This window comes from Carcharhinus amblyrhynchos, chromosome 17 (genome assembly GCF_965287045.1).
Source record: "Carcharhinus amblyrhynchos chromosome 17, sCarAmb.v2.hapA, whole genome shotgun sequence".
NCBI classification, from domain to species: Eukaryota; Metazoa; Chordata; class Chondrichthyes; order Carcharhiniformes; family Carcharhinidae; genus Carcharhinus; species Carcharhinus amblyrhynchos.
Window position 1 is genome coordinate 15862322 of NC_137340.1, and position 27990 is coordinate 15890311.

Genomic DNA, 27990 nt, shown 5'->3' on the forward strand with positions numbered 1-27990 from the left:
GAATCTGTACCAACCACACTCCCACCGAAGTCCTATCTCCATAGCCCCATTTAGCCTGCTATTCCCTGACACTAGGGTGAATTTAGCATGGCCAATCAACCTAACCCGCACATCTTTGGACTGTGGGAGGAACTGGAGCACCTGGAGAAAACAGACACAGGGAGAATGTGCACACTCCACACAGACAGTGATCCGAGGCTGGGATTGAACCTGGGACCTTGGCACTGTGAGGCACTTCTGTGTATGTTTGATTATAAGCAACTTTGTTAATCCATTAGTTTGTCTCATTTATATGTGATCATTTTATTATTGAGTTCACAAAATATGTCTGTAAATTAATTTATCATGGTCATTTTGATTTGTACATCACAGTTACAAATACAATCAAAATGGGCTAACATTTTAATACTCTAATTGTTAAGTTACTAAATATTTTCAAATTTTATTTGCCATTTGTCGTGCAGATATGAGTAACTTAGTTCTTAGAGATTACTGTTATTTCTTAAATAATTCTCTGTAAATTTGAATTCTGAGGGGTCACATATGCATTTTTCAAAATGATGTAAACTCCAACTCAAAGTCAACATAAGCATTAATATCCTCAAGAGGTGTTTTAATCTGTCAGGATTTATCAACATTTCTTCAGAACAAGTGCAGAATATTCCAGTTAAATGATGAGGATATTTGACAGTAATATATGAAGCTCACAGGGAAACAGCTGTAAATACGGCAGATATTGAGAATCCCCTCTGTTCAGAGGGGATCAATACAACATTCAAAGTAGGAGCTGGAGATCTGCTTACATCTTTAAAAGAAGCAAAAGCGATGGATTTGTAATGAGGCTGAGATTTTCCATTATAAAATGTACAGCAATCTTAAAAATTCTTAAAATCCCAGCTCACCTTTTTCCATTTGTCCACCACTACTTCAGCAGAAATTCCAGAATAACAGCAGAAATTTAATTCAATACATTTAGATACAGATTCCTTTAACAATGTTCATGCTAAAAGCCTATCTGTGGTATCAGCAGACTAACACTTAATCATATAGCACTTCACAACCATTTTAATACAAAATTAATTTTAAAGTGGGTTAAAGTCTCTCTTAAAATAGTAAAAAAAGAGATGTCAAATGGATGCATTTACCATATATCCAATGATAATATCAACAGTAATTTCTCGGCTTAATTCTGGTAATGACTAGAAACAAGGATAGGGGAAGTTGAAGTATTGAAAAATTACTCTGGTACATGTGGTGTTGTAAGTTAATTCAGAAAAGCATCTTTACGATTTCAATACCTATCGTGACCTATGCAATTGGTCATTGTTACAATGCTACCTACAGTAAAAGAAATCAATTTCATATCTGATTTGCGCACTTAACTATCCACATGATGAGGCTTCAATGGTTATTATTTTCCAGACCTCTGGTGACTTGCTATACACGTTTGAGAATAAGATGTAGTTACATGAATTAAGACATCCTTAGGTGACTCAGCATAACTGACCATACATTAGCATAATGATATCAGAAGTTTTCATAGCTGTCTTGACAAGTCCCATTCACCTATATGCATAAAGATGAAAACTGAGTAATTGTAGGTTCGTTCACTGAGAATCAGCTTGTACATATTACTTTGCTGTAAGCTTAGGAAAAAGTAACATATAATATTGTTCTTCTTGCAATGTTAATTACAATCATTTAAAATATAGTATTGCAAAATCGTATATGAACTTCATTATCATATCCAGTTACACAAGTGTATTTACTGTTGCTTCAGGAAGTCTTCTTCTGGTGTGTGAACATATCTAAATCAGTACACTTATGTCCCACTTGTGTCAATTATAAGATGTTCATATATTTGTGTATTTCCTTTAAAACTTGAGGCAAACAAAAACTCACGGTTATCTGCCAATACAGAAGTGAATGCCCTTGGAGCCTGGATGATGACTTCGTTAAATTTTACAAATTTTCCTTTGGCTGTGTCCCATTGAAAAATCTCAGTAAATGAATAGTCATTTCCCAGAATGGCATACTGCCATTTATTTAGTTTGAGAGGCTGCAATATCATGGATCCTCGCGATGGGAATGACTGCACTTCCACAAACATGGAGACATTCCATTTCATTATTGTGGAATCACCAAGGAATCTCGTTAAGCAAATATATAAACTGTCATTGATTTTAAAATGTTTAACTGCATACACATTGTCTGTCTCAGGGATATCAATACGCCAAACAAACTCTTTCTTTGCCTTGTTCCACTGATAGATGATGGGACGTTGAAAAAGACTTAGTAAGATTAAATGTGGTTTGTTAGCTATTTCAAGGTATTCCACATCCATATCTTTGTACCAGTGATGCAATGACTGGTGAGAGTAAAATCCATTTCCACTCCATTTGTATACAGTGGTAGTCCCGCCCTTGGAGCTATCAGCAATGATGAAGAACCAATCTCCGTCTATTTGAAATGATTCAATGTCATTTGGTTTTCTGATTTTTAGAGCATCTATATCCTGGATTTTAATAAACTTGTTGGCAGAAATATCCCTTTTGTACACATGAGAACCACCAAAGAGCCGAGCAACAATTACAAACAGCTGATCCTCAATGATCAATGGTTTACAGAATACTGTAGAAGAGCCTGTGTAAAGAACCAAAAACAAATAAAATCAGAAACAATGCACAAAGGGACAATAATGATCTTTTTCCATTTTAAATGAGAGGCATTCATACCAGTAATGTTGTCGAAACTTCTGAAGACCATTTCTACATGATCCCATTCAAGGATGGCGCAGTTCCCAAGCACAGGTTGTGCAATTGCAACATAAATATCATTCAAGTACGTGAAGCTCTCAATGGACAAAGACTGAAATTTCAAGGTCTGGTAAACAACAAAATCTATGAAAAGGAAATTATTTATTAAGTGTATCCATTTGTCAGAATTTAATTATTCGCACATTACTGAAGATAGGGCAGAAAAATAGAGCTTTTCTATGATATTCCTCCTTAATTATTTCACCAGCTTAAAATATTCCGGATGACTGAAATTTACTCTTTAATGAAATTAGTTTTAATGCTGTGACCAGATGGCCCGAGGGAAGGCCATTAGTCACTGGGAAAGCACCAGGCACTGGGGGATAGGCCACTCACAGGGTAGCACCAATGGGCACCATACACAACCTAAATTGTTACTGCTACAAACTCCATTCCCCGGTCACTGATTCTTCACTTGTTCATAACAGTCATCTGAGACGAAACCAGACTGTTTGCAACCTTGGTGCCATACCTAACCCAGGATAAATTTCCAAACACATATCTGTGCCATAACTGAGACATCATAGGTCCACTTTCTAGCTCTGCCTCTGCTTCGGTTCAAGAAGCACTTGCCCATGCCTTTGTCACCTTGAGCAATGGCTATTCCCAATGCACTCCTGGCTAGCCTCCCGTGTTCTATCAGCTGTAAACTGTCATCCAAAACTTTGCTGTCCCCCGGTTCCAATCCGCACCAAATCTCATTCATCAATAATGGCACAGTGGTTAGCGGGTTGATGGGTTTTTGATAGGAGAGGGGATTAAGGGTTATGGGGAGAGGGCGGGAAAGTGGAACTGAGCAGCGACAGATCAGCCATGATCTTATTGAATGGCGGGGCAGGCTCGAAGGGCTGGATGGCCTACTCCTGCTCCTATTTCTTATGTTCACTGTTGCCTCGCAGTGTGAGGGACCTGGGTTCAATTTGGGCTTAGGTGACTGTCTGCATTGAATTTGTACATTCTCCCGTGTCTGCATGGGTTACCTCTAGATGCTCCGGTTTCCTCCCACAGTCCAAAGATGTGCAGGTTAGATTGATTGGTCACACTAAACTAGAGTCCCAAGATGTGTAAATTAGGGCGATTAGTGGGTAAATACATGAGGTTACAGAGATAAGGACTGAGTAAAATGCTCTGTCGCAGAGTCAATGCAGGCTTGATGGCCCAAATGGCCTCCTTCTGTACTGCAGGAATTCTATGAACTCTTAAACTGCCACCTGATTTAGCAATGCTTAACTTTAAAATTCTCATTTTTGGTTTCAAATTCCACAGTGACTGACCACTTCCTAAGTCTGCAATCTCCTCCAACCCTACAACCTTCAGGAGAGTAGAAGTGGCTACAATTTTGTCTTTTAAAAAGCGTTTAGACAGTTACATGGGTAAGATGGGCACAGAGGGATATGAGCCAAATAGGCTATACTCATTGGAATTCAGAAGGAGGGGAGATCTTACAGAAACATATAAAATTATGAAGGGAATAGATAAGATGGAAGCAGAGAAATTGTTTCCACTAGCAGGTGAAACTAGAACTATGGGGCACAGCCTCAAAATAAGGAGCAGCAGATTTAGGACTAAGTTGAGGAGGCACTTCTTCACACAAAGGGTTGTGAATCTGTAGAATTTCCTGCCCAGTGAAGCAATTGAGGCTATCTCATTGAATGTTTTAGGACAAAGATAGATAAATTTTTGAACAGTAAAGGAATTAAAGGTTATGGTGAGTGGTCGGATAAGTGGAGGTGAGTCCACAAAAAGATCAGCCATGACCTCATTGAATGGCGGAGCAGGCTTGAGGGGTCAGATGGCCTACTCCTGCTCCTAGTTCGTATGTTCTTATGTTGAATGCAGGTAACTGGGACTGATAAAGTGGTAAAAACTGGGTGGCATGCTCAAGTTGGGTCTAGGGGTCTGTTTCCATGCTGTACGCATCAATGACTCTATATCTGTATGCCTCCAGCTTAGGCCTCTTGAGCATTCCTGATCTTATTTGTTCTACCATTGGTGGCCATGGCTGCAGCTACCAAGATGCCTAACTTTGAAATTCCCTCATAAACAGCTCCACCTCTCTCGCTCTCTTTCCACCTTTATGATGCTCCTTAAAAACTACTTCTTTGATTAAACTTTTGACCTTTGCCCTAATATCTTCCGAGGTGGCGCAGTATAATATTGGGTAATGCATCGTGCAACATTTACTGCATCAACAAATGACATAAATAGAAGTTGGCATTCTTGATGGATAACCCAAACTGTAGTCATATGGTGAGAGAAAAGTGACATCACAATTTTATTTCATAAGCAAATAAAAGCAAAACAATTATTAATAAAAATTTTAAAGTAAAACAAAAAGTTTGCTCAAAGAGTTTTAGACTCTGGAGGATGCGGTTCAGAGAAGTCCGGCAAATCGAGAGCCAATTCTGAATAATGAGTTACTGACGACTGATGCGTGTGGTTCCCCTATCCACAACATCATCATAAAGGGTAGGTAGAGCTCTTTAGCCTTAGGTACAGCCCACCTAAAAGAAGGTGCTGTGAAGATAAAAGCCACGAGGAATGTAAGAATAAAGTACTTTTGTTTCCCTTTCCTGGAAAGTGGCTCAAGCGTATTATCCCTAGGGCCGAATAGAATAGACATGTTTGTAAGGTAATGCTTGTTTGAATGAGAACAGAAAATACGCATGCTGGAGAGTTTCTTGAAGCAGATCACTCTAAATGTAGGGCTAGACAGACAGATACCCTCTTCCCACCCACTCAAAAGGGGTGAGGCTATTAAAATTTCCTGGTGATATTTTACCTCAAGCCAACAGATGTCAGCTGGACCTTTAAGAATATAAGAACTAAGAGCAGGAGTGCCTCTCGAGCCTGCTCAGCCATTCAACAAGAACGTAGCTGATCTTTTCGCGGATTCAGCTCCACTTATCCACCCTCTCACCACAACTCTTAACTATTCAAAAATCTATCTCTGCCTTAAAAACATTTTGGTTGATCTATCAAGTTTTCAGTCCCGCCCATGACGATTCCAGTTGTGGCTGGGACTGGAAAATCCCAGCCAAAATTAATTAAAATGATCAAAATGGTAAAGTAAAAAACAAATTATTGTAAAATATCAATACTGTAGCAAACTATCTCATCTAGCTTTCCAGGGGGGAGAAAGAAATGCTGAGAACTGACAACAGAGTCAACATGTCAGCATTAATAATTTGCCAATAGCAGTGTCTACAGACTAGATTGGTCTGCCTCCCACCAGAAAGAAGACTAATATCGGAAGGCAACTATCAGGCATCTAGGGATAAATAGCAGAGAGGACGCATAATTTAAAAACTCAATCAATTTTTGTTACTCCAACTTCGTCTGAAAATTGTAAATTTTTAGACCGATGGGAAAATCAAATTTGGAAATTCCAAAACTAGCATTGGTCATAATGCACAGATATCTTTGCATCTTATTGAATCACCTGCAGTCAAGCAGTCAAATTCTTTCAGAGGAAGTTGGATTATTTTTGTTTCATTGTACTTCCCTGGACTTGCACAATAGGTCTGGTCGACTGTTGCATTGGTGCTATTCAACCATCCTACCAACCATTTCAGTTTGCAATCACAGTGGAAAGAGTTGCCTCTTAGATCTCTGTGAAGAAAAGCAGTTTTAATTGGTGACTTATAAAAATTTCAGTTAAATATCTCCCAATAGTGACATATGAAGTTATTTAGTTGAAAATCACAACGCATTTATTTTATTAATTAAAGCATCCTAATATGTTGTTTCATATATACATGTCAGCCATGATTTGGTGGAAGCCACTCAGTCCATTATGTTCCTGTCAGCCAAAGAAGAGGGAGGCCTAATCCTACTTCCCAATTTCTGGTCCATGTAAGTTACAGCACTTCAAGTGCATATCTAAGTGTTTTTAAATGCAGTGAGAGTTTCTTCCTCATTCCCGGCACTCAGTTCCAGACGTTCACTACCCTCCAGGTAAAAAGAAATTGCACATCAACTCTCTTCTAATCAAAAAACAAATAACAGTACAGCACAGGAACAGGCCCTTTAATCATATGCTGATCACGTTTACCTATCTAACCAACTGCTTATATCCCTCAATTCCCCATTTGTTCATATGCCTATCAAGATAAGTCTGAAATGTGGCTAACGTAACTGCCTCAACCACCTCACTTGGCAGTGTATTTCAGGCCCCCACCATCCTCTGATTAAAAAACTTGCCCTGCACATCTCCATGAACCTTTCTCCCCTTATCTTGAACTTGTGCTCCCTTATGATTGTCATTTCTATCCTGGGAAAAAGCTTCCAACTGTTCACCCTTCTATCAGGTCATCCCCTCAGCTTCTGTCTTTCCACGGAGAACAATCCCAGTTTATTCAATCTGCACTCTCTCCAAAGCCTCTACGTCCTTCTGGTAGTGTGGTAACCAGAATTGGACACAGTATTCCAAATGTGGTCTAACCAATGTTTTATACAACATAATTTGCCAACTTTTATACTCGATGCCCCATCTAATGAAGGCAAGCATGCCATATGCTTTCTTCATCACCTTTTCCACTTGTGCTGCCATTTTTAAGGATCTGTGGACTTGTACTCCCAGATCTCTCTGTGTGTCTATGCTCCTCATTATTCTGCCATTTATTTTATAGATCCCATCTGAATTGGATCTACCAAAATGGCATCACCATGCATTTGTCCAGATTAAATTCCATCTGCCATTTCTCTGCCCAATTTTTCAATCTACCTATATCCTGCTGTATTCTCTGACAACCTTCATCACTATCTGCAACTCTGCCCAGTCCTAAGTCTTTTCACTGCCGCCTGAGTGGAGCTGGCTGGTTTTAAATCCCCCCCGCCCCGCCCTGCCCCCCACCCCCAGTGCTCCTTCCCCATTGGAGGAGCCTCCACTCGCCTAATATGGGAACTCATATTCAATGAGGCCCACAGGGAGATCTATTGATGAAGCCACACGGCCATCATAATATCCCTACCACTTCAAGCCTGTTTTTTACCTCATATTTCCATCATGGAGGAAGATGGGGGGCAATCTTCTCCATTGTTTGATGATTGGCCTGATATCGATGAGGGGCAGGACCAAATGAGGTATGAAGCAGATTGAAGATCTTTGCTTCCAAAGGGGGCACCATAAAGCCACCGACTCCGGCTGTTCTTGAGGTCTGTCTTCAATAGGGGCGCCAGTGTTTTCCACTTCTATTTCAGGATCTGTGTCCTCATCATCAGGAGGAGCAGGCAGGGAAGCGACTTCAATATGAGACTCAACGTTGGCAGTGAACATCCCCATGGCTGTTACATGAGGCCTGTACTAGCACCAGCTCCTTATTTCTGAGGTGGTCCAGATATTTCTTGACAATTTTGCCCTGCATTTGAACTCTGAATTTGAGATACAGATCCCATTTTTCCATTATAATCCCAGGATGCAACTCAGGCTGTCCCCAAAGTTCCTCACATGGACTGGGTCACTGGTTTTGAATGTTCTGTCTGTCCTTACAGAATCAAGGTTTTTCCTTCTGGGTCTCTTGTTGGTACTCCACCCTCCCTGCCATATTTGGGAAAAGTAAGCAATGCCATTCACCTTTCTTGCTTTTATTACATCGTTGAACATCTTGGGGCATTGTATCCAGGTTCAAGGATCCACAGTCCTGTTTCTCACTTCCTGAACCACTTCCATCCATATTTACTGGATTTAAGAGGCTGGCACAGGAAACGGCACTTCACTTTAATCCTCCAGATCGCACAGCAGGGCCTCCAGGGAAGGGTCAAAGACATGGATGTAGGGGCATGGTGGCTGAGGTATTAAATGAATACTTCCACTTTTACCATGGAGGTAAATACTACCCAGGCCATGGGCAGCATCTATCCATGATAATTGATAAGAAGGAAATGTTGAATAGACTGTTACTAGTTAAAGTCAACAAGGCACAAGAGCGAATGAGATGCATGCAAGGACACTGAAGAAGGTAAGAGTGGAAATTACAGTGGAAATGCCAGAAGATTGGAGATTTGCAATGTTGCACTCTCGTTTGAAAAAGATTGTAAGGAGAACCTCAGTAATTACAAGCTAGTAAACTTAACAGTGGGTAGATGTTAAGTAAAAAAATCCTTCCTTGGACGGATTTGGGACATCATCATACCTGCACTCTGTGACTGCTCAGGAAACCTGGATGCAGGATACTAATGCCATGGCTGAGTTAAAGAGTTATGGCAAAAGTGACTATCGAATCAAGTAGGTTCTCAATCTGCCATCTCAGCCCACCCACTGATAATGTCATTCTAAGCTGCAAATTATTCTATTTCAATATGGTTCTGCCATAACAGTAAGCAAATCCCTCACTTCCTCACATAGGAAAGTGACAGAGACCTAAAACAAAGCTAGGTCTTGATGTTTGTTTGAAAGTTCTGGCAATGAGTCATTCTGACAAATTATTTTGACCATATGTTCAAGGAACCATCCAACAACTTCTACCATCTTCCTTTCCAGCAAGGTCTCCAGGACGTTATGCACAGTCCACTGCCTGATGACTTATGGTCAAAGGTGTTTCTCTGCATAAATTTTTCCATGAGGGACAGGTGCTATGGTACAGTCCAATTGCATGGAAGGTTCCATGGCAATGTGGCCTGACCCTTTACACAACTGTGGAAAGGTAGAACTTTATGACATTTGCATACCAAGGATCTGCATACAGCTTGGTGCAGCCAAGGTGACCATCAGGATGCAGGTCAAGTTGGGTATAACTTTTCTCCCTTAATCTAGAGCTTTGTGTCTTGTGTCCCTGTGAACGTGGTCCATTTTCGACCTCCAGATAAAGCAGATGGTGGTTCAGGTGATCATCATGGTGCAGGAGTGCAGAACAATACCATGCCACTCCTTGTCACCCCTATATATCCTGCACAGCCACTCACCCAATATGCAGTCATTAGATTCCATGCAACATCAATGGAAATTATTTCACATCAATCAACCTCTCACCATCTAATAAAAGCCTCTGTATTGTTGATACTGAGAAAAATGCATTTTGCCATATGGAAAAATAACCTTGTCATACTTGTAACCTTATTAGCTTGTGTCAACAAAACACAAGCCACACCAAAGGGACAACTGGCTTGAACAACTTCTTGAAAATATCATTCATTCTCAGATGATTCAAACACCTACTGTGCTGAAACCCACAGTACTTGAAACTCAGCCAAGGATTCAGAATTGCCAATCAATTACCTTAGCAATCAATATAAGTGAGCAGATGATTAGTTTTTTGCAAATATAGATTTTCTTTGATTAAAAACAAATACGATTGTAACAATCAGCTAGAACTATTGAAATCACGGCAGAAAAGGTAACAGCACAGGCTGACAGGGTATTTTATAACACTTCTTGCTGCATTATAGTGTAGTCCATGTGAACAAATGCATAAGACTGGTCAATGTAAAGATCAGCTTAATTATGAGTCATGGTCTAATTGAATAACAGAACAGGCTATGCAGGATAAATAGCCCATCATTTTTCTATGCTCCAGGAAGTTTCCTTTAGTAAATGATTATCCCTACAAGCAGATCTCAGTTATGTGACCCGGCCTGTTTCTGTGGGTAACAGCATATGGATACCTTTTTGTTGAATGCCCAAGATGAAAAGACCTTTATTTCAGTTTTTCAGCATCTGCAGTATTTTGCTTTGGACATGAAATGGCCCTGGCCTTGAATGTCCCTATGGGTTATCTGACTCTGATGTATTTAGCGCAGCTGACACAGAGCAGATACCTATTGATAAATATACTGCAAGCACTTAATGCACATAATTTCTCTCTCCAGAATAAGGCTGCCCTTAGTAATGTTGCATTAATAATTGAGAGTCTATTTTAACACATTAACGTATCCTGAAGCAAACCCATTTCAGCAACACTTAAAATGTCTATACACTGGAGGCTTCTTATACAAAGAATATACATCTTTATCTTGCAGCATTGTAAAATAAAACATAAGGTATTATGAAATGAAAATATAACTGTCTTACATATTAGTTAATGCTCCCAGGCCTTTGAATAAGTCTTTGGGAAGGGTTTGAAGTTTATTATTCGCCAAACTTCTGTTCAAAGCAAACAAAAGTGAAAGACAATATATTAGTAAAACATTATTCTTAAACTGTTAACTCAGCAGATGTTCCTTCAGCACTTATCAAAATGATTAAAGGCAGCAGGGTTACCTCGAACCATCATGTTTCTCATTCTAATGCTTGAAAACATTGAAAAACCAGTTAATCTCTTGTTTATATTGTGCACGTTTTTTTCTTTTAATTGAAATTGTATAAGACCCAGCACCTAATATTTCTTAACACGACTTGTTCATAAACTCAGTCTCTGGTAAATCAGGAGTCTGGCCTTCAAGTTAGCTGGAACCTGAAATTTTAAATGTTTACTGTTACCTTGACAAAGTTAAACTTCGTTACGTGTGCTAAATCTTTAGACTTACTTCCACCTACTTATGTTTCCAGTTTTAGTCCAGGTCTTTAATGGTGGCCTTCTGGGTGAATTGTGAAATAATCATATGGTCAATAAAACCAAATAGGAGTCCCACTGTCATGTTTCAAGCGTGACATTTTCTCTTTGGGTTTCAGACAATGTTTAACTCACTGCCACTTCTCCTCCAGGAATGCCTACCCTGAAGAAGTACTGCTCTTCTCTCCAATAGGAGAAGTCATGGCTAACAAACCCAGGAAACATGCTGCACCTCAATTTACCGATGTTTCCATTGAGCCCCGATTGGAGGCAGTGGAGGCCTGCCATCATCTCCTATGCCCATGCTCAAGGAAAGCAAAGTCATCAATCCAACATGGGAGGAGATGGTGGCAGTGTCTGTGCCAACACCCTGTAGGGGAGAACAGCAATCCAGTGCTGCAAGAGGATGAATGATCTCTTTCATGCTGCTAGGGTAAGTCACTCTTCTCATCACTCACAACTCACACACTCATCACGCATCTTCAGGGATCTCATTCAATGCCAACTCAATGGATACCATCATCATTTTCCCGTACGTGTGCTCCTCTCCCCTGTGGGTTGTGTCTTCATCACCTCCGTAGTCCCACTCAGCAGGACAAGCTGGCTGGTACATAAGAGGGAGATCCCAGATGGGTGGAGGAATGCCAGAACTGAAGGTCCTTGCTGATTTTGGGAAGGGGGCCATTGGTGAGAACGTGAATTGTTCCCATGCAGATAACGTTGGTGGTGCTCAACCAAGTGAGGAGCCAGCTCTGCAAATCCATCAGATAACAACGCTGTGAATTATGTCTCCTGTTTCTCGAACAGGAGACCTTTCCTTTCATTTGCAAGTTCATCCAGGAAGCAGCCGAAGGGGGTCCATGGGTCAGGTCCTCGACTCCAGCTGCAAAAGCAGTACAGACCATGAGTTCGCAGACCCCAAAGTAGAAGAACTGTCACAGCACTGACCACACCCTCCACCAGCACAGAGGTCACACCTGGACAGGACCTAGTCCTAGAGTAGCCTGAGGGTCACAATCTGATGAGCACATCACACTGCTTGATCCACAGCAAGGCAAAGGCAGGACTGTGTAAAAGTACCAAAACTCAAAGGATTGCAGGAATCCTCTGGAGGGGCAGGAATTTACAGAGTCCAAGTTAGATGATGAGCCTCTACACTTGGTCATGCCGAAGTTGCTGGAGCTTCAAAAGCTAGTTAGGAAAAATCAGGAAGGGATGTCTGGTGCACTCCTCAAATTTCAAGGCTCGATGGAGGAGTCTGTGCACTTTCTGACTGAGGTGATAAGGTGAGTTAATCATGGGTGTTAATCACTTGTACATAACACTCACTTCTGTAATTAAGTCCAACTAATTTCACCCTTTCTACAGCTCCTTGGTATGATGAGTAGCGTTCCTGTCAGTATGAAGTGAAAACCTGATTCCTGTACAAGATAAAGGCGGGGTTCTCCTGTGCTTTCTTCAACATTCCCAGCATTCCTTCTCAGTGACTGAACATTTCAGGTATGCCTGTATATCGAGGGGAATTATGAAGTCTGCCAGAATTTATTGGGCTGGTATCACAGAGTTCAGTCATGCCCCTTGTGAGCTCTCTGTTGAGGGGCAGCTGGTCCCTGATCCCATTAGTATCTAGCTCCACTGACAATGTGGTCCTCAAGGGTTCAGCTCACAAAGGATGCACTGCTATGATGTAATCTTGATCATCGAAAGCAAGTGAGCTACCATCAGCCAGACAAGAGTCAGACGCTCACAGAAGCTCTGTGAGGATCTATGAACTGTCTCCCCTGCGTAATATAGAACATAGAACACTACAGCACAAAGAAGCCCTTCGGCCCACAAGTTGCGCCAATCACATCTATACCTACCAAGCCATAGAACTATCTGTAACTCCCAATCCCATTAGATCCCATATACTCATCCAGAAGTCTTTTAAAAGACTCCAGCGAGTTTGCCTCTACCACCACTGACGACAGCTGATTCCACTCACTCACCACCCTGAGTGAAAAACATCTCCCCTGTACTTGCTTCCCAGCACCTTAAACCTGTGTCCTCTCATAGCAACCATTTCAGACCTGGGAAATAGCCTCTGAGAATCCACCCTATCTATTCCTCTCAACATTTTATAAACCTCTATCAGGTTGCCTCTCAACCTTCGTCTCTCCAGGGAGAAGTGACCTAGCTCCCTCAACCTATCTTCATAAGGCATGCTTCTCAATCCAGGCAACATCCTTGTAAATCTCCTCTGCACCCTGTCAATAGCTTCCACATCCTTCCTGTAGGGAGGCAATCAGAACTGCGCACAGTACTCCAAGCGGGGTCTGACAAGGGTCTTATAAAGCTGCAGCATTACCTCCTGACTCCTAAATGCAATCCCTCGATTAATGAAGGCAAGTACACCATATGCCTTCTTGACCACATCCTCCACCTGCGAGGCCAATTTAAGAGTCCTATGGACCTGGACCCCAAGTTGCAAGCTGCAAGTTGTCATCATCCTCCTGCAATGTTGGACTGCGAGCATCTGCATAATAGGAGCCATATCACAGATGGTATGTGTGCTGCCATCAGTCAGATGCAAATTCAATGCTCACAGATGCCATGTGAAGATTATCGGATGTCCTCACCACCCTTCACGAATCCAGCAGCTATGAGAAAAACATGCTGGGTTTTATAGGCCCATCAGCCTATAGGCCAACCTCATCAAATAAACCTAGTGAACTGATCTGCTCCTTCAACATCTATCCTATTTGCCTTTTAGACCATTTCTTTTCAACTTGATCCCTTTTGCTATTCATCAAAGTCTCAAACATTTGGTTTTTGTTCAAAGTAATTAAGGCTCACATTTAAAAATTAACTTAGGTGTGGTCATTATTGGTACATGCAGAGAATGGAATGACATGTTACACATGTTGGGGACTTTTTGTCTATAAACATTGAAGTAGAATTAAGTGAAATAAAAACAGAAATTACTGAATAAACTCTGTAGGTTTGGCACGGATAGTTCACATCTGGATGAAGGGGGGAAGTTTACTGAATAAAGTTGTTGAACTCAATGTTCAACAACCACCCCACTCCCACATGGCCCTCAATAACTTTAGTTCAACAAGCTTAGACGGTAAACTTCCCCCTCCATCTTAACCCCCCTTCCCTTTTGGTAGTTTGTTGTTAGTTATTTTTCAGTTCTGTAGCCTGCCCCAACACAACACCCATACCACCCCTCCCCCGCAACACCCCTCCCCCACTTGCCCACTTGTCCCTTGATGTTCAGTTGCTCCAATTAACACATTCTGCTATCTCACCTGTTGCCACCATAAGCATGCTTCATCTCTTAATAATAGCTTAATAGCTCCATTAATATTCCCTTTTGTCTTATGTCCATGACAAATCTGTCAATATCTCCTTTTACTGACCTGTCCCTGGTATTTTATTCTGCCTCATTTCTTTCACCCCTTTCCAACAACATAATTCTGTACATTTCTATCTTTCATCAGTTCTGTAGAGGGTCATTTAGACTTGAAACATTAACTCTGTTTCTCTCCACAGATGCTGCCAAACCTGATGAGTTTGTGCAGCATGTCCTCTTTTTATTTCAGATTTCCAGCTTCTGCAGTATTTTGCTTTTATTTGAATAAAGTCAATTTTGCTAACCCACCTGGGAAAAAAAATTCTATTCTAAGGCAAATGCCCGTTTGAACTAGCCAAGTTATCAAGAGATAGAGGTAATGATACAGTAAACATTCGATGTTAGAACTCTCAGAAATATAATTCTCATATGGTTGGCAGTTATACTTTGCCAATTTATGAAGAAACATCGTGACTGGCCCTGTGCTATATACCTATTCCTTTTAGAGACCAGCAAAGGAATCATTGTACCATACAACTATCCATATCATACAGGGGTAATTTTCAATTTAACTGACTGGTTGTGGGGGGTACAGTAGGTGCATCAGTTCTCTAGTGCAAAATTTCAGACTACTTGCCTGCTGGAAACAGCATATAGATATAAGCAACTTGTGACACCACCTGTAAAACCTGTTCTCTTCCGTTATACTGGGCTGCTTCTTTGCTACTTCATCCTTCATCCATATAGTCAGTCCTTACAAGTGACATATACGTTGCTTTGATTGTCTCACTTGAATGGATTACTTGCATTAGGCTTCTTACTTAGCGTAAAAGCAAACTGAGTGCCTAATTTTAGGGCCTTCGGGTATGCACCTATGCTGGAAAGGTGACAATTTGATAGTTAATTTTATTTTTCATAGAATCATAGAATTCCTAGAGTGCAGGAGACCATTCGGCCCATCAAGTCTACACCAACCACAATCCCACCCAGGCCCTATCTCTATAACCCCATGCATTTACCCTGCTAGTCCCCCTGACACTAAGGGACAATTTAGCATGGCCAATGCACCTAACCTGCACATCTTTGGACTGTGGGAGGAAACCGGAACACCCGAAAGAAACCCATGCAGGCATGGACAGAATGTACAAACTCCACACAGACAGTGATGCAAGCCACGAATCAAACCTGGGTGCCTGGCGCTGTGAGGCAGCAGTGCTAACCACTGTGCCCTCATGCCGTTCTTGTATTGACTACTCCTGTATGCCAGGTATTATTTCATAGCCCTTGTCTGCTATTCACCAAATGCCAATAGACATCTGTTACAAATGAACTAGTTCAAGTAAATAATGCTACCCTGTCCAAAGAAAATGAAACCGAATACAGAGCTCCTTAACTAAATAATTAATTTCCTGTTCCTGTACTCAGTAGCATGAGAGGCAGTAAACTGACCAATTTGGGCAAGACTGTAGTTAATTATACACTGATACTTTAGACTGAAGAATCAATGAACATGTTTATGCATCTCCAGATCATTCAATTAAAGACAGAGTCGATTTAACAAATCCTCGGAATACAATATAAATAATTTAATGTAAATGATTAAATAAAAATGAACCATTAACCAAATTACATCAATTTTGTACGTTTTAAAGTTCTAGAACCAAAGTTATTTAAATAACAGTAACATACTCACAAATGAGTAAGTGACTTGAGACCTCGGAAAGCGTGCCTTGAAATGGACTGGATTTTATTGTTCTCTATAAAGCTAAAGAAATATTAAGTGTAATGCCATATTGATTAATACAATTAATTACACTAATGAAGGATGTTCAATTTTCATTCCAATCAGAAGATCTAACATTTACTTACAGATATTTCAGATGATCGAGTCCCTTAAATGCATCATCGGCAATCGAATAAAATGTGTTTGAAGTAAATAAACTGTCAAAAAATTAACAACTGATTGAAGTTTGTACAACCATGCACAACTTTAAGCTTAATATCATCCAGAACCAATCATAATATTCCAATTTCAAAGCTACACCAAGATCAATTAAAGTTGACAAATAAATGTATGAATTCATTGATTATTGACCAAAGACCTAGATAGCATAAAAAATACACTCGTATACTTTTCTGATGGTAGCATATTGGTTCAATTTCCCCTACTTTTGTGTTTCTTCTCCTGTCCCCAATCCCATTGATTCTTTATTCCATGAACCTAACACCACCCCCATCTCCCAAGCAAATGGGAGCATGACCTACTTCCAGATCAACGATGTCAAGTAGGGACCATCCAGGTTTTGCCATCCCTCACACCTGCTAGGTATCTTTTGCTTATTCATGCTGCTCAGATTAAGAACTGAGAGGACTGGGATCTAAGTTACCATCTGTTGTTGCCCTTTAGCTTTCCATCTGAAGATTCAGCATCATCAAGCCCTTGTATAAAATTACATTATAGTATATCTGCTTTGATAATAACTAGTATGCAGAATCTTAACTTATCATTTTTATGCAAAAACAACATCATTCTCCTCAAAATATTAAAAGCAGATTGGAATATCCAAACTGCTTGAATTTGGTAGCTATTAAAATGGATTTTAAGTGATTTCCCTAATGATCAAATCCACAAGTTTTAAGAAACTGCATGACAACTAACTAAACAGCACCTGAAGTGAATGAGCTGTGTTGATTATAAATTAAATTTAATGGCTTTGAATGGGTTCATTACAAAAACTGAAATTTAGATAACATTAACATTAAAACATTGCTTTTCCTGCCAAAGTAGACTAAATGTAATAATTTGTGAAGTACTGTATTTCAAACAGCTGGCATTTATGTAGCACCTCTAATGTAAGAAAACATTCCAAGGATACTTTACAGAGCAATGATGGAAGAAAAATAGATACCAATTCTAAGAGGAAGCTATCAGGGAGGGTGAATTAAAAGAAAGCTAAAAAAATAAAAGCTTACCATGTTCTTAGAAGAAAAAAGATGGGAGGAGGTGCAATTGGAGAATAAACACCAATATGAACAGTTTGGACTGAATGGCCTGTTTCTGTGCTGATTATTCTATTTTACTGCAATCTACATTTTCAGAAAACAACTATTTGATGCTACCAATGTATATATAATTCCATATAATCACACAGAGACAATGACAGATATGTTGGCATACAATGATATACAATGGCAGACAATGATATACAATGGCAGACCCTGGCACCTCAACCACATTAGCACTCATTGCTTGAAATGGTCTTGACTAGAGACGTGAGATCTCAGTGGCCTTAATATAGCTGGAAAGTCAGGAGCCAGGACATAAGGTGTGGACTGTGTTCATTAAACCCTGACCTTTCTAAAATTGTGCACCTTCCGTTAATTGTAAATTAACTATATTTAATTATATGACAGTGGTAGACATTAACTAAAGATTGACTTGTGCTCCAATAAATTGACATCTATTTAAACTGGTGAGGCTGGGTTAGGAGGTGTATGCTTGTAACATGTAACTCTGTTAACAAAGGTTTATATTAACGTGCAAACAGGTTGGCTCAAGTTCTATCATTTACAACTGGATTTCTGGAATATGAACATTGTAACAGAGAATGATTGCCTAATGGTAATGGTTAGAAACTAAAAAAAAATTCAGACAAAAAACTAAAATCCTTGAAGCCATTGTGGAAAATAGCAGACAACAAGAGTGAATTGTCGGGGTGTGATTAAGCTCTGATGTTCTGAGTCTGAAGCATATGAATTGTGGAAGAATAAAACTGACACATGATCATAGGTTATGTTCTGACCAAAAAGGAAACTTTGATGTTGTTGCCAAAAATAAAATCAGAAGTGAAGTATTTTGTGACACAGATGCTCATTAGTTAGGTAATGATGAAAGTCTGGACCTTCTACTAGAGTTAAAGGATTAAAACTTGCAAAATAGATGATCTGTTAAATGCTCACGTGTTTTGCGATATAGATCCAGAGGGACAAAATACAATACAGGCGGTATGGTGGCATAGTGGTTAGCTTCACAGCTGCCTCTTTGCTCCAGCGACCAAGGTTCAATTCCAGCCTTGGGTGACTGTACAGGTTTTCTCCCTCAGTCCAAAGATGTGCAGATTAGGCTGACAGGCCATGGAAAATTACTCCTTAGTATCCCGAGATGTGTAGGTTAGACAGATGGTAAATGAGTGGGCTTACAGGGATAGGGTGAGGGAGAGGGCCTGGATAAAATGCTCTGGCTGAGTCTCTTCAATCAGAAGAGACTGATTGGCCTCTTCTGCGCTGCATATGATTCTATGATACATCAAGGGCTGAATAGTGTTGATTTCAGTAACCCATGGTATACTTGCATGTAAAGGCCAATTGTTCAAAGTGCGTACTAAGATGATATATACTCCATAGGGATAAAGAGAGATGTGACAACTGTGGGACAAACAAAAAAAGCTACTGGCAAGTTAGGTTGAATGTTCAGAATGAGGCAAAGAAGAGAGATAAGGTATGGCATGGTAGGTTGTTGCATAAGGTTAAATCTCATGGGATCCAGGATGAGGTATCTCAACAGATACAAAATTGGCTTCTTGACAGAAGCCAGAGGGTGGTTGTAGAGAGTTGTTTTTCAAACTGGAGGCCTGTGACTTTGCCTCAGGGATCAGGCACACTGTTATTTGTCATTTATATTAATGATTTGGATGAGAATATAGGAAGCATGGTTAATAAGTTTGCAGATGATAATAAGATTGGTGGCACAGTGGACAGTGAAGAAAGTTCTCTCCAATTGCAACGGGATCTTGATCAATTGGGCCAGTGGGCTGACGAATGGCAGATGGAGTTTAATTTAGACAAATATGAGGTGATGCATTTTGGTAGATTGAACCAGGGCAGGACTTACTCAGTTAATGGTAGGGCACTGGTGACAGTTACAGAACAAAGAGGTCTAAGGGTACATGTTCATAGTTCCTTGAAAGGGGTGTCACAGGTGGATAGAGTGGTGAAGAAGGCATTCAGCATGCTTGGTTTCATTGGTCAGAACATTGAATACAGGAGTTGGGACATCTTGATGAAGTTCTACAAGACATTGGTAAGGCCATACTCGGAATATTATGTGGAGTTCTGGTCACCCTATTATAGAAAGGATATTATCAAACTTGAAAGAGTGCAGAAAAGATCTACCAGGAAGCTACCGGGACTTGATGAATTGACTTACAAGGAGAGGCTGGACAGGTTGGGACGTTTTTCTCTGGAGCATAGGAGGCTGAGGGGTGATCTTATAGAGGTCTATAAAATAATGAGGGGCACAGGTCAGCTAGACAGTCAATATGTTTTCCCAAAGGTAGGGGAGTCTAAAGCTAGAGGGCACAGTTTCCCGGGCTGATTTTTGTTCTTTGTTCATTGGTTTAAGGTGAGAGGGGAGTGATACAAAAGTGTCCAGAGGGGCAATTTTTTCACACAGAAGGTGATGAGTGTCTGGAACAAGCTGCCAGAGGTAGTAGTAGAGGTGGGTATAATTTTATCTTTTAAAAAGCATTTAGACAGTTACATGGGTATGATAGGTATAGAGGGATATGGGCCAAATGCGGGCAATGGGATTGCTTAGGGGTTTTAAAAAAGAAAGGGCGGCATGGGCAAGTTGGGCTGAAAGGCCTATTTCCATGTTGTAAACCTCTATGACTCTATCCCTTAACTTGATCCTTGATTGCTGCACCTATGCTTCTGTCTCAACTTGAAACCCTACCTATTGGCCTGCCCCCTACCCCCAATCACTCCCTCCAACTCTTCCTCCCCTATCACCCTCTCCAAGACAATCATGCCTAGCACCATTCTCCTTCACAAAGGAAAGTGCCTCACATACAACAAGCTGAAAGTAACCATTCATTGGACTGTGCTGCCTAATAACCACTCCCTGGCATTCCCAGAATATACCAAGAGCTGCAGAGTGACAAGAATGTAACGAGCTAACCTCACATTGTCTAGCAGGGCACACAGAATCTGTGCAGTGCAAAATGCTCAGTAGCATTATCAGACCCCTGAGTAAATTGATAGGCGATGATAGGAGAATCTACCCCCACTTTGGGGCACTATTAACCATCAATGCTGAACAGTTACCAGATAATGCATTCTTATTCTGAAAGTGCATACAGATCCACTTCTGAACAACAGCAAAAAAGAAATGCAAGATAAGTATCAATCTCACAGAAGCTGAAGGGACTGTATATTCACAAAACTTCTTTCTGGAATTTCACTGAAACCAGACTTCATGAATGACCTAAAAACAAAATGAATTCACATAAATCAAAACAGAGATACTCAGCAACTAGTAAATCTCACTATACTAGTCCATCATAAATAAAAAAACAAAATTGCATACAAATTAAATAAATCAGAGTTTGAATATTACAATAAAATGTCTGTTCTTTCATTAGTTTAAAATAACTCTTAACTCTAACAATACATATTATTTTTCAAAGAAAGCAGCTATCAATCAGTACATTTGTTATTTATTTCACATACAAACCAAAACCAACACCAGGAATTTGCCACTAACTAAATGATCGGTACATGCATAGCTATATATAATGAATACAGGGAAGTTTTTTCACTCATGATTACAACAAAACTAAGGCAGCTCTGGAGATATAATACTTACAAATGAACTACCTCTGGGGGAAAGCTTTGAGGAATCGATTTTCTGTTGTCACACTGGGCAGTTTCTTCAGTACATATACAACTTCCAGGACATTTCACTGCTCTAGGTCTTCTTGCACCTATTTTTAAAAAAAGAAGACTCAGTATCCATAATAAGAAAGTGAATCTTACTGCGGATTTACTCGCACTTTCCATTATGAATCCATTCAGAACAATGACTGCCAAATATTCCTGAATATGAACAATTCTTGATGCTTTCTATTTCTTGCTTTCTGGCAAAGCAACTCTTCCTTTGAATGTTTTGATCAAACTGCAGCAGTTACACAATACACTAAGCACACATTAAGCTCTTGTTAGCTCCCTCTCCGTTGTGATGCACAACTTGTGCAATAGAAATTTTCTCTCCTTAAAGCACAGGGGACTTTCCATTCACAATTCTTTATATATAAAATCCCTAATGTGCACAAGCGGAAAAAAAACCCTTATCTCAGCCAATGCAAGTATCCAAAACCACCCCCAGCTATTGTGTCAGTTCAAAACTCTGGAATGGATCACAGTAATAGCAACAGAAAACTTGGAAAACTGGCTTGAAAACTTGGAAGATACAATGGAAAAAATATATATAGAGTCTGATTGTAATTTATTCCTCTGGATTTCCTCAAATACAATAATATCACATTTTTCTTATTACTAAACTGTCAGGGTTTATTATTGGCTTTACATTTATTTTAGTGTGGTATATTGAACAGACAATTCACAAGAGAAGCATGACCAGAAAATGTATTGACAGTTCCCTACCATCTTGATTGTTTATTATTTTCGACCACCGTTTATAACTCAGTCAGCAAGCAATTGACAATAGACAGAGTGATCTATGTTAGGAAGTATTCTGCTGTGGTTAACCATATACAAGTGAAAGTTTCTGGTCCCAATTTTCTTTTGAATTCTTCCCCTGGATGTGGGTGTCGCTGGCTAGACTAGCACTTATTGCCCAGTCCTAATTGCCCTTGAACTGAGTAGCTTGCTGGAGATCACATGTAGGATAGACCAGACCAGGTAAGGATGGCAGATTTCATTCCCTAAAGCATATTAGTGAACCAGATGGGTTTTAACATCAATGGTTTCATGGCCACATTTAATTTAAGGACTTTTCATTCTATTTACTGAATTCAAATTTCACCATCTGCTGTGGTGGGATTCGAACACAGGTTCCCGGAGCATTACGTTGGGTCTCTGGATTATGAGTCCAGTGACAGTCCCACTTTGCCACCATCTCCTCCATTAGAAAAATGTACACTGAATTAGCAATAACTAGAACGTTTATCTTCACCAGCAAATCTACCTAGCACTTCAGGCCTGACAGCATCTGTGGAGAGAGAATAGAGCCAAGTTTTGAGTGATCTAAAATAATCTCTAGCAGTTTCATAAACAAGGAGGTAGTAAACATTGCCAAAATACTGCTCTGTCTCCAGCTGAAACACGTTCAATGTTGAAACACAGACCTGGATGATGTGAATAGGATATTTTCAACTACTAACAGTCTCATGAGAATCACATGACTGGACTACACTCCAAACAGGGAAACCACCCTCACACAGATGTTAACTTATATTTTTAACAAAAGTCTTCAGATATGATTACATTTAATCCCTTTGGCAGTGTTGTGGAATTAACATCAAAATCTGAAAGTAGTTTTTGGAATAAGAATATATTTGGCATCTTCTATAGGCTCACTATGTACAGATGATATACACAGGATGGCACAGTGGTTAGCACTGCTGCCTCACAGCGCCAGGGATCCAGGTTCAATTGCAGCCTTGGGTCACTCTCTGTGTTGAGTTTGCACATTCTCCCTGTCTGTGTGGGTTTCCTCCCACAGTCCAAAGATGTGTGGGTTAGGTTGATTGGCCATGCTAAATTGCCCCTAGTATCAGGGGGCTTAACAGGGTCAACATGTGGGGCTATGGAAATAGGGCCTGGGTGGGATTATGATCGGTACAGGCTCAATGGGCCAAATGGCCTCCTTCTGTACTGTAGTGATTCTATGAAGTGAACCATTATACGCAATGCATGCTGTTAAAGGACGAACTCTCTGGTCTCACCTGCAGCTGGGATTCTTCGGTCCGGCCACTGTGAACGGAGACTTGGCTGAGCACCAAATTCTTCATTCTCACTCGCTCCAGTAGTGTGGATTGCTTTGTAAAACTATGCATTAATATACCTAAATTATTTAAAATCTAGTTTGCAAAAGATGTCCGAAGGAACAATCTGGAAATTGCTGCTGCAATAGAGCGGTTAACTGAGGATTATTTTTGAAAGTTGCAAAATTCTTTAACTTGTAACATTACAGTCTTCAGTGCATAAGCAAAAAGTCATTTTCCATGTCTGGAAAACATGTAAAGCAGGAAAACTGAAAAAGTAAAAGTCCTCATGGACTGAAACATTGGACAATGATTTCAGAGATGCAGCTCAGAAACTATAAAGCTATTTTGACAGAACATTGGAATATGAAATATATCTTGTTAAACATATGAAAGGAAAATAGGTGACACATATAGCCATGAATGGTCCTGAAATGACTGGAGGCTTAGCGTCAATAAATCCAAACCATGTAGAACAGCAATCAAAACGCAAATTGATCCTAGTTATAAAATTATCATTTTTGTACCTGTGCTTTGCTTTAGTTTGTGGTCATTCTACAACAGAATTGTCCAATATATAGCCCAACAGCCACAATCTAACTCGCCATGTCTCTCTGTTACTGTCCTCAGCACTTAAACACTCATTCCCTCCATCACCGACACACAGTGGTAGCAGTGTGCACTATATACAAGATGCACTGCAAGGGCTCACCAGGGCTCCTTCAACAAACTTCTAAACACATGACCTCTATCGCCTAGAAGGACAAGGGCAGCAGACAATGGAAACACCGCCACCTACAAGGTTCCCTCCAAACCACACACCATTCAGACTTAGGACTGCATCGCCATTCATTCAATAAAAGCAAAATGCCAGCTCTGACGAAGGGTCCTCCAACTCAAAACGTTAACTCTATTCTCTCTCCACAAATGCTGTTTGATCTGCTGAGATTTTCCACCATTTTGTGCCACTCATTCAATATTCTGATAACAAAATCTTGGCAGTTCCTTCTGAGCAGCACTCTGGGTGTACCCGCACCCCCTGGACTGCAGCACTTCAAGAAGGCAGCTCATCAGCGCCTTCTCAGGGGCAGTTAGGGATGTGCAATAAACACATTTGCCAATTTTTAAGCAGCTTGGGGTGTTTGCCTATAATATAGGCAGTATGTAAATGTAAGTTGTTGTTACAATTATATACTGAAATGTTTCTCTGTGTGATCATGGACTTCACATGTCTCCAGAGTGAAAATTTGAAGAAGGTCAAAGAGTTGTTGACTGAGGGGAGAGGGGAAGAAGGGTGGTTAGGGAATGACCAATTCAGCTACTGAGTGCACGTGAGTATGGGTGGGACTGAGCATGGCAGATTGAAAATGAAGTATTTAAACTGCGGGATTTCTTTTTTAAAAAAACTACTTTGTCACAGCCTTTTTTTGCAGCAGAATCAGACCTCAAAGATCTGGTCATTGGGTTGCACCTGCCATTAGGAAAAAACCCCAAAGATTTAAAGGGACCTTGCAGCTGTTGGCACTCAGTCCAAGCTCCATGGAATCAATTGCTATCTCAGAGCTTTGATTCCCAAATCTTATCTCGAACCTCATTTGGGTAGCTGGTATACGTATTCTATCCTAATAAAACCTGATGAAGAAGCAGCGCTCCAAATGCTAGTGGCTTGTGCTACCAAATAAACCTATTGGACTTTAACTTCTTGTTGTGAGACTTCCTACAATAAAACAGCACATTCTTTTACCATAACATGGAATGTCCACTATGATAATGAAAGGGTGAATGCCTGACATTTTCACAAGGATGAGGATCATCCAAAATATACATTATAATTAAGAAAGCCCATCAATGCCTCTTCTTTCTCAGAAGATAAAGGAAATTTGGCATATCAACTATGACTCTCACCAACATTTAGTGATGCACCATAGAAAGCATTCTTTCTGGTTGTATCACAGCTTGGTATGACGCCTGCTCTGCCCAAGACCACAAGAAACTACAAAAGGTCGTGAATGTAGCCCAATCCATCATGCAAACTAGCCTCCCACCTACTGACTCTCTCTACGCTTCCTGCTGCCTCTGGCTGGGGAGGCAGGCAGCTTTAGACCACACAAATAACAACTAGTATTCATTAATAAATGTGGAAGCTTTCTGTCTTAGGCCCATCAGGGCATCACAAAAATACTAGTATCGGGGAAAACAACAATTCATACCATATGAGAAGAGAATGCTGTTTGGTTGACAAAGGAGTCTGACTGGCGGTTTTGCCAACCAAATGCACCAGTTGATGGTGACTGATAGAGAACGGCCAAGTACTTTTAAGAACATAAGAACATAAGAAATAGGAGCAGGAGTAGGCCATCCAGCCCTTCGAGCCTGCCCCGCCATTCAATAAGATCATGGCTGATCTGTCGCTGCTCAGTTCCACTTTCCTGCCCTCTCCCCATAACCCTTAATCCCCTCTCCTATCAAAAACCCATCAACCCGCGTCTTAAAAATATTTAGCGAGGCAGCCTCCACCACTTCAACGGGCAGAGAATTCCAGAGATTCACCACCCTTTGAGTGAAGAAGTTCCTCCTCAACTCCGTTCTAAACCGCCCCCCTTTTATCTTGAGGCTGTGCCCCCTAGTCCTATTGTCTTTTTTGAGCGGGAAGAGTCTTTCCACCTCGATCCTATCCATCCCATTCATCATCTTATATGTCTCAATGAGATCTCCTCTCATTCTTCTAAACTCTAACGAGTACAAGCCTAGTTTATTCAGCCTCTCCTCATAGCTCAACCCCCTCAACTCCGGTATCAGCCTAGTAAACCTCCTCTGCACTCCCTCCAAGGCCAAAATATCTTTGCGCAGGTGCGGCGCCCAAAAATGCACACAGTACTCCAGCTGCGGCCTCACCAATGCCCTATACAGCTGCAGCAAGACCTCCCTACTTTTATATTCAATCCCCTTCGCTATGAAGGCCAGCATCCCATTCGCCTTCCTGACCACCTGCTGCACCTGCAAGCTGGGTTTTTGCGACTCATGCACAAGGACCCCGAGGTCCCTCTGCACTGTCGCCTGCTGCAATTTTTTGCCTCGTAAGTAATAGTCCTTCCTACCATTTTTCCTACCAAAGTGGACCACCTCACACTTGCCAACATTAAATTCCATTTGCCATTTCCTGGCCCATTCGCCCAGCCTATCTAGATCCTTCTGCAGACTCTCCACACCCTCCGCACAATTTGCCGTTCCCCCAATCTTGGTGTCATCAGCAAATTTCGACACTCTACACTCGGTTCCCTCCTCCAGATCATCTATATAAATGGTAAAAAGCTGAGGCCCCAGCACCGACCCCTGGGGCACTCCACTAGTCACCATCCGCCAATCCGAATAGCACCCGTTGACCCCCACTCTCTGCCTCCTATTTGACAACCAATCCTCTATCCACGCTAACACTCTACCCCCAACTCCATGTCCCTCGACCTTCTGCAATAACCTCTTGTGAGGCACTTTGTCAAACGCCTTCTGAAAATCTAGAAAGACCACATCCACCGGCTCTCCTCTATCCACCGCCCTAGACACATCCTCATAGAACTCCAGTAAATTTGTCAGACACGACTTCCCTTTAATGAAACTGTGCTGCGTCTGCTCTATCAAGCAATTCCCTTCAAGATGCCTCGCAATTTCCTCCTTAATGACAGATTCTAACATTTTACCTACCACAGACGTTAAACTAACCGGCCTATAATTCCCCGCCTTTTGCCTGGCACCTTTCTTAAACAACGGCGTAACATTAGCCGTTTTCCAATCATCCGGCACTTCCCCAGAATCCAGCGACGTTTGGAAAATAACCACCAAGGCATCCACTATCACCTCCGCTATTTCTTTCAGAACCCTCGGATGCATTCCATCCGGTCCTGGGGACTTGTCCACAATCAGCCCCTCCAGTCTGTCGAGCACCGCCTCTCTAGTAACAGTAATGTCATTAAGACCCTCCAGTCCTACCACCTTTCCATCGCTAACACCCGGCAAATTATTCACGTCCTCCTCCGTGAAGACAGGAACAAAAAAGTTATTCAATACCTTAGCCATATCCCCATCCCCTACCACTAGGTCCCCTTTCTCATCCTCTAAAGGACCAACATTCACCCTAGCCAGCCTCTTCCTTTTTATATATTTATAAAAACTCTTGCTATCCTTTTTTATATTAAGCGCTAGCCCAGCTTCATAGTTTCTCCTACCCTTCCTTATCAACTTCTTTGTCAATCTTTGTTGACATTATAGTGAATATTAGTTATTATTGTTATGTGGCCTAAAGCTGCCCACCTCCCCAATTCTGTGGCAGTCTGGCCGATAAGGCGGGATATCCAGTATCTGGACAGTGCAATACAGACAAGTCTAAAGTCAATTTCCCCATTCAAATCTGACCCACGCGCTCTCATCCCAACCGCCCCCTGCATCTCATTCACCTGACGCGCCCCACGCGCGTTCTCACCCAACCGCCCCTCACAAGATCGCCTTGCGGGACCCTCCCCGCCACGCGGGATCCGCCCCCCCAACGCGAGACCCGCCCCCCTGCAGGC

At 41.1% G+C, this 27990-nt stretch overlaps 1 protein-coding gene across 2 annotated transcripts; it reads right to left on the minus strand.

Annotated features, from left to right (window-relative positions):
• Positions 1-319: 319 nt before the first annotated feature.
• Positions 320-27916, minus strand: lgi1b (leucine-rich, glioma inactivated 1b). 2 transcript variants are annotated; one of them, XM_080205538.1, is made up of 9 exons: positions 27877-27916; positions 21289-21406; positions 20836-20907; positions 16512-16583; positions 16336-16407; positions 10825-10896; positions 6259-6428; positions 2736-2900; positions 320-2643 (listed from the first exon to the last, which is right to left on the minus strand). In XM_080205538.1, the coding sequence occupies exons 3-9, from the start codon at positions 20898-20900 to the stop codon at positions 1823-1825; spliced, it is 1437 nt and encodes a 478-aa protein (XP_080061664.1). In that variant the 5' UTR covers positions 20901-20907; positions 21289-21406; positions 27877-27916; the 3' UTR covers positions 320-1822. The 2 variants fall into 2 exon arrangements, with proteins under 2 accessions (XP_080061664.1, XP_080061663.1); XM_080205537.1 differs by lacking the exon at positions 27877-27916 and having other exon boundaries at positions 21289-21682.
• Between the last annotated feature and the right edge of the window lie 74 nt (positions 27917-27990).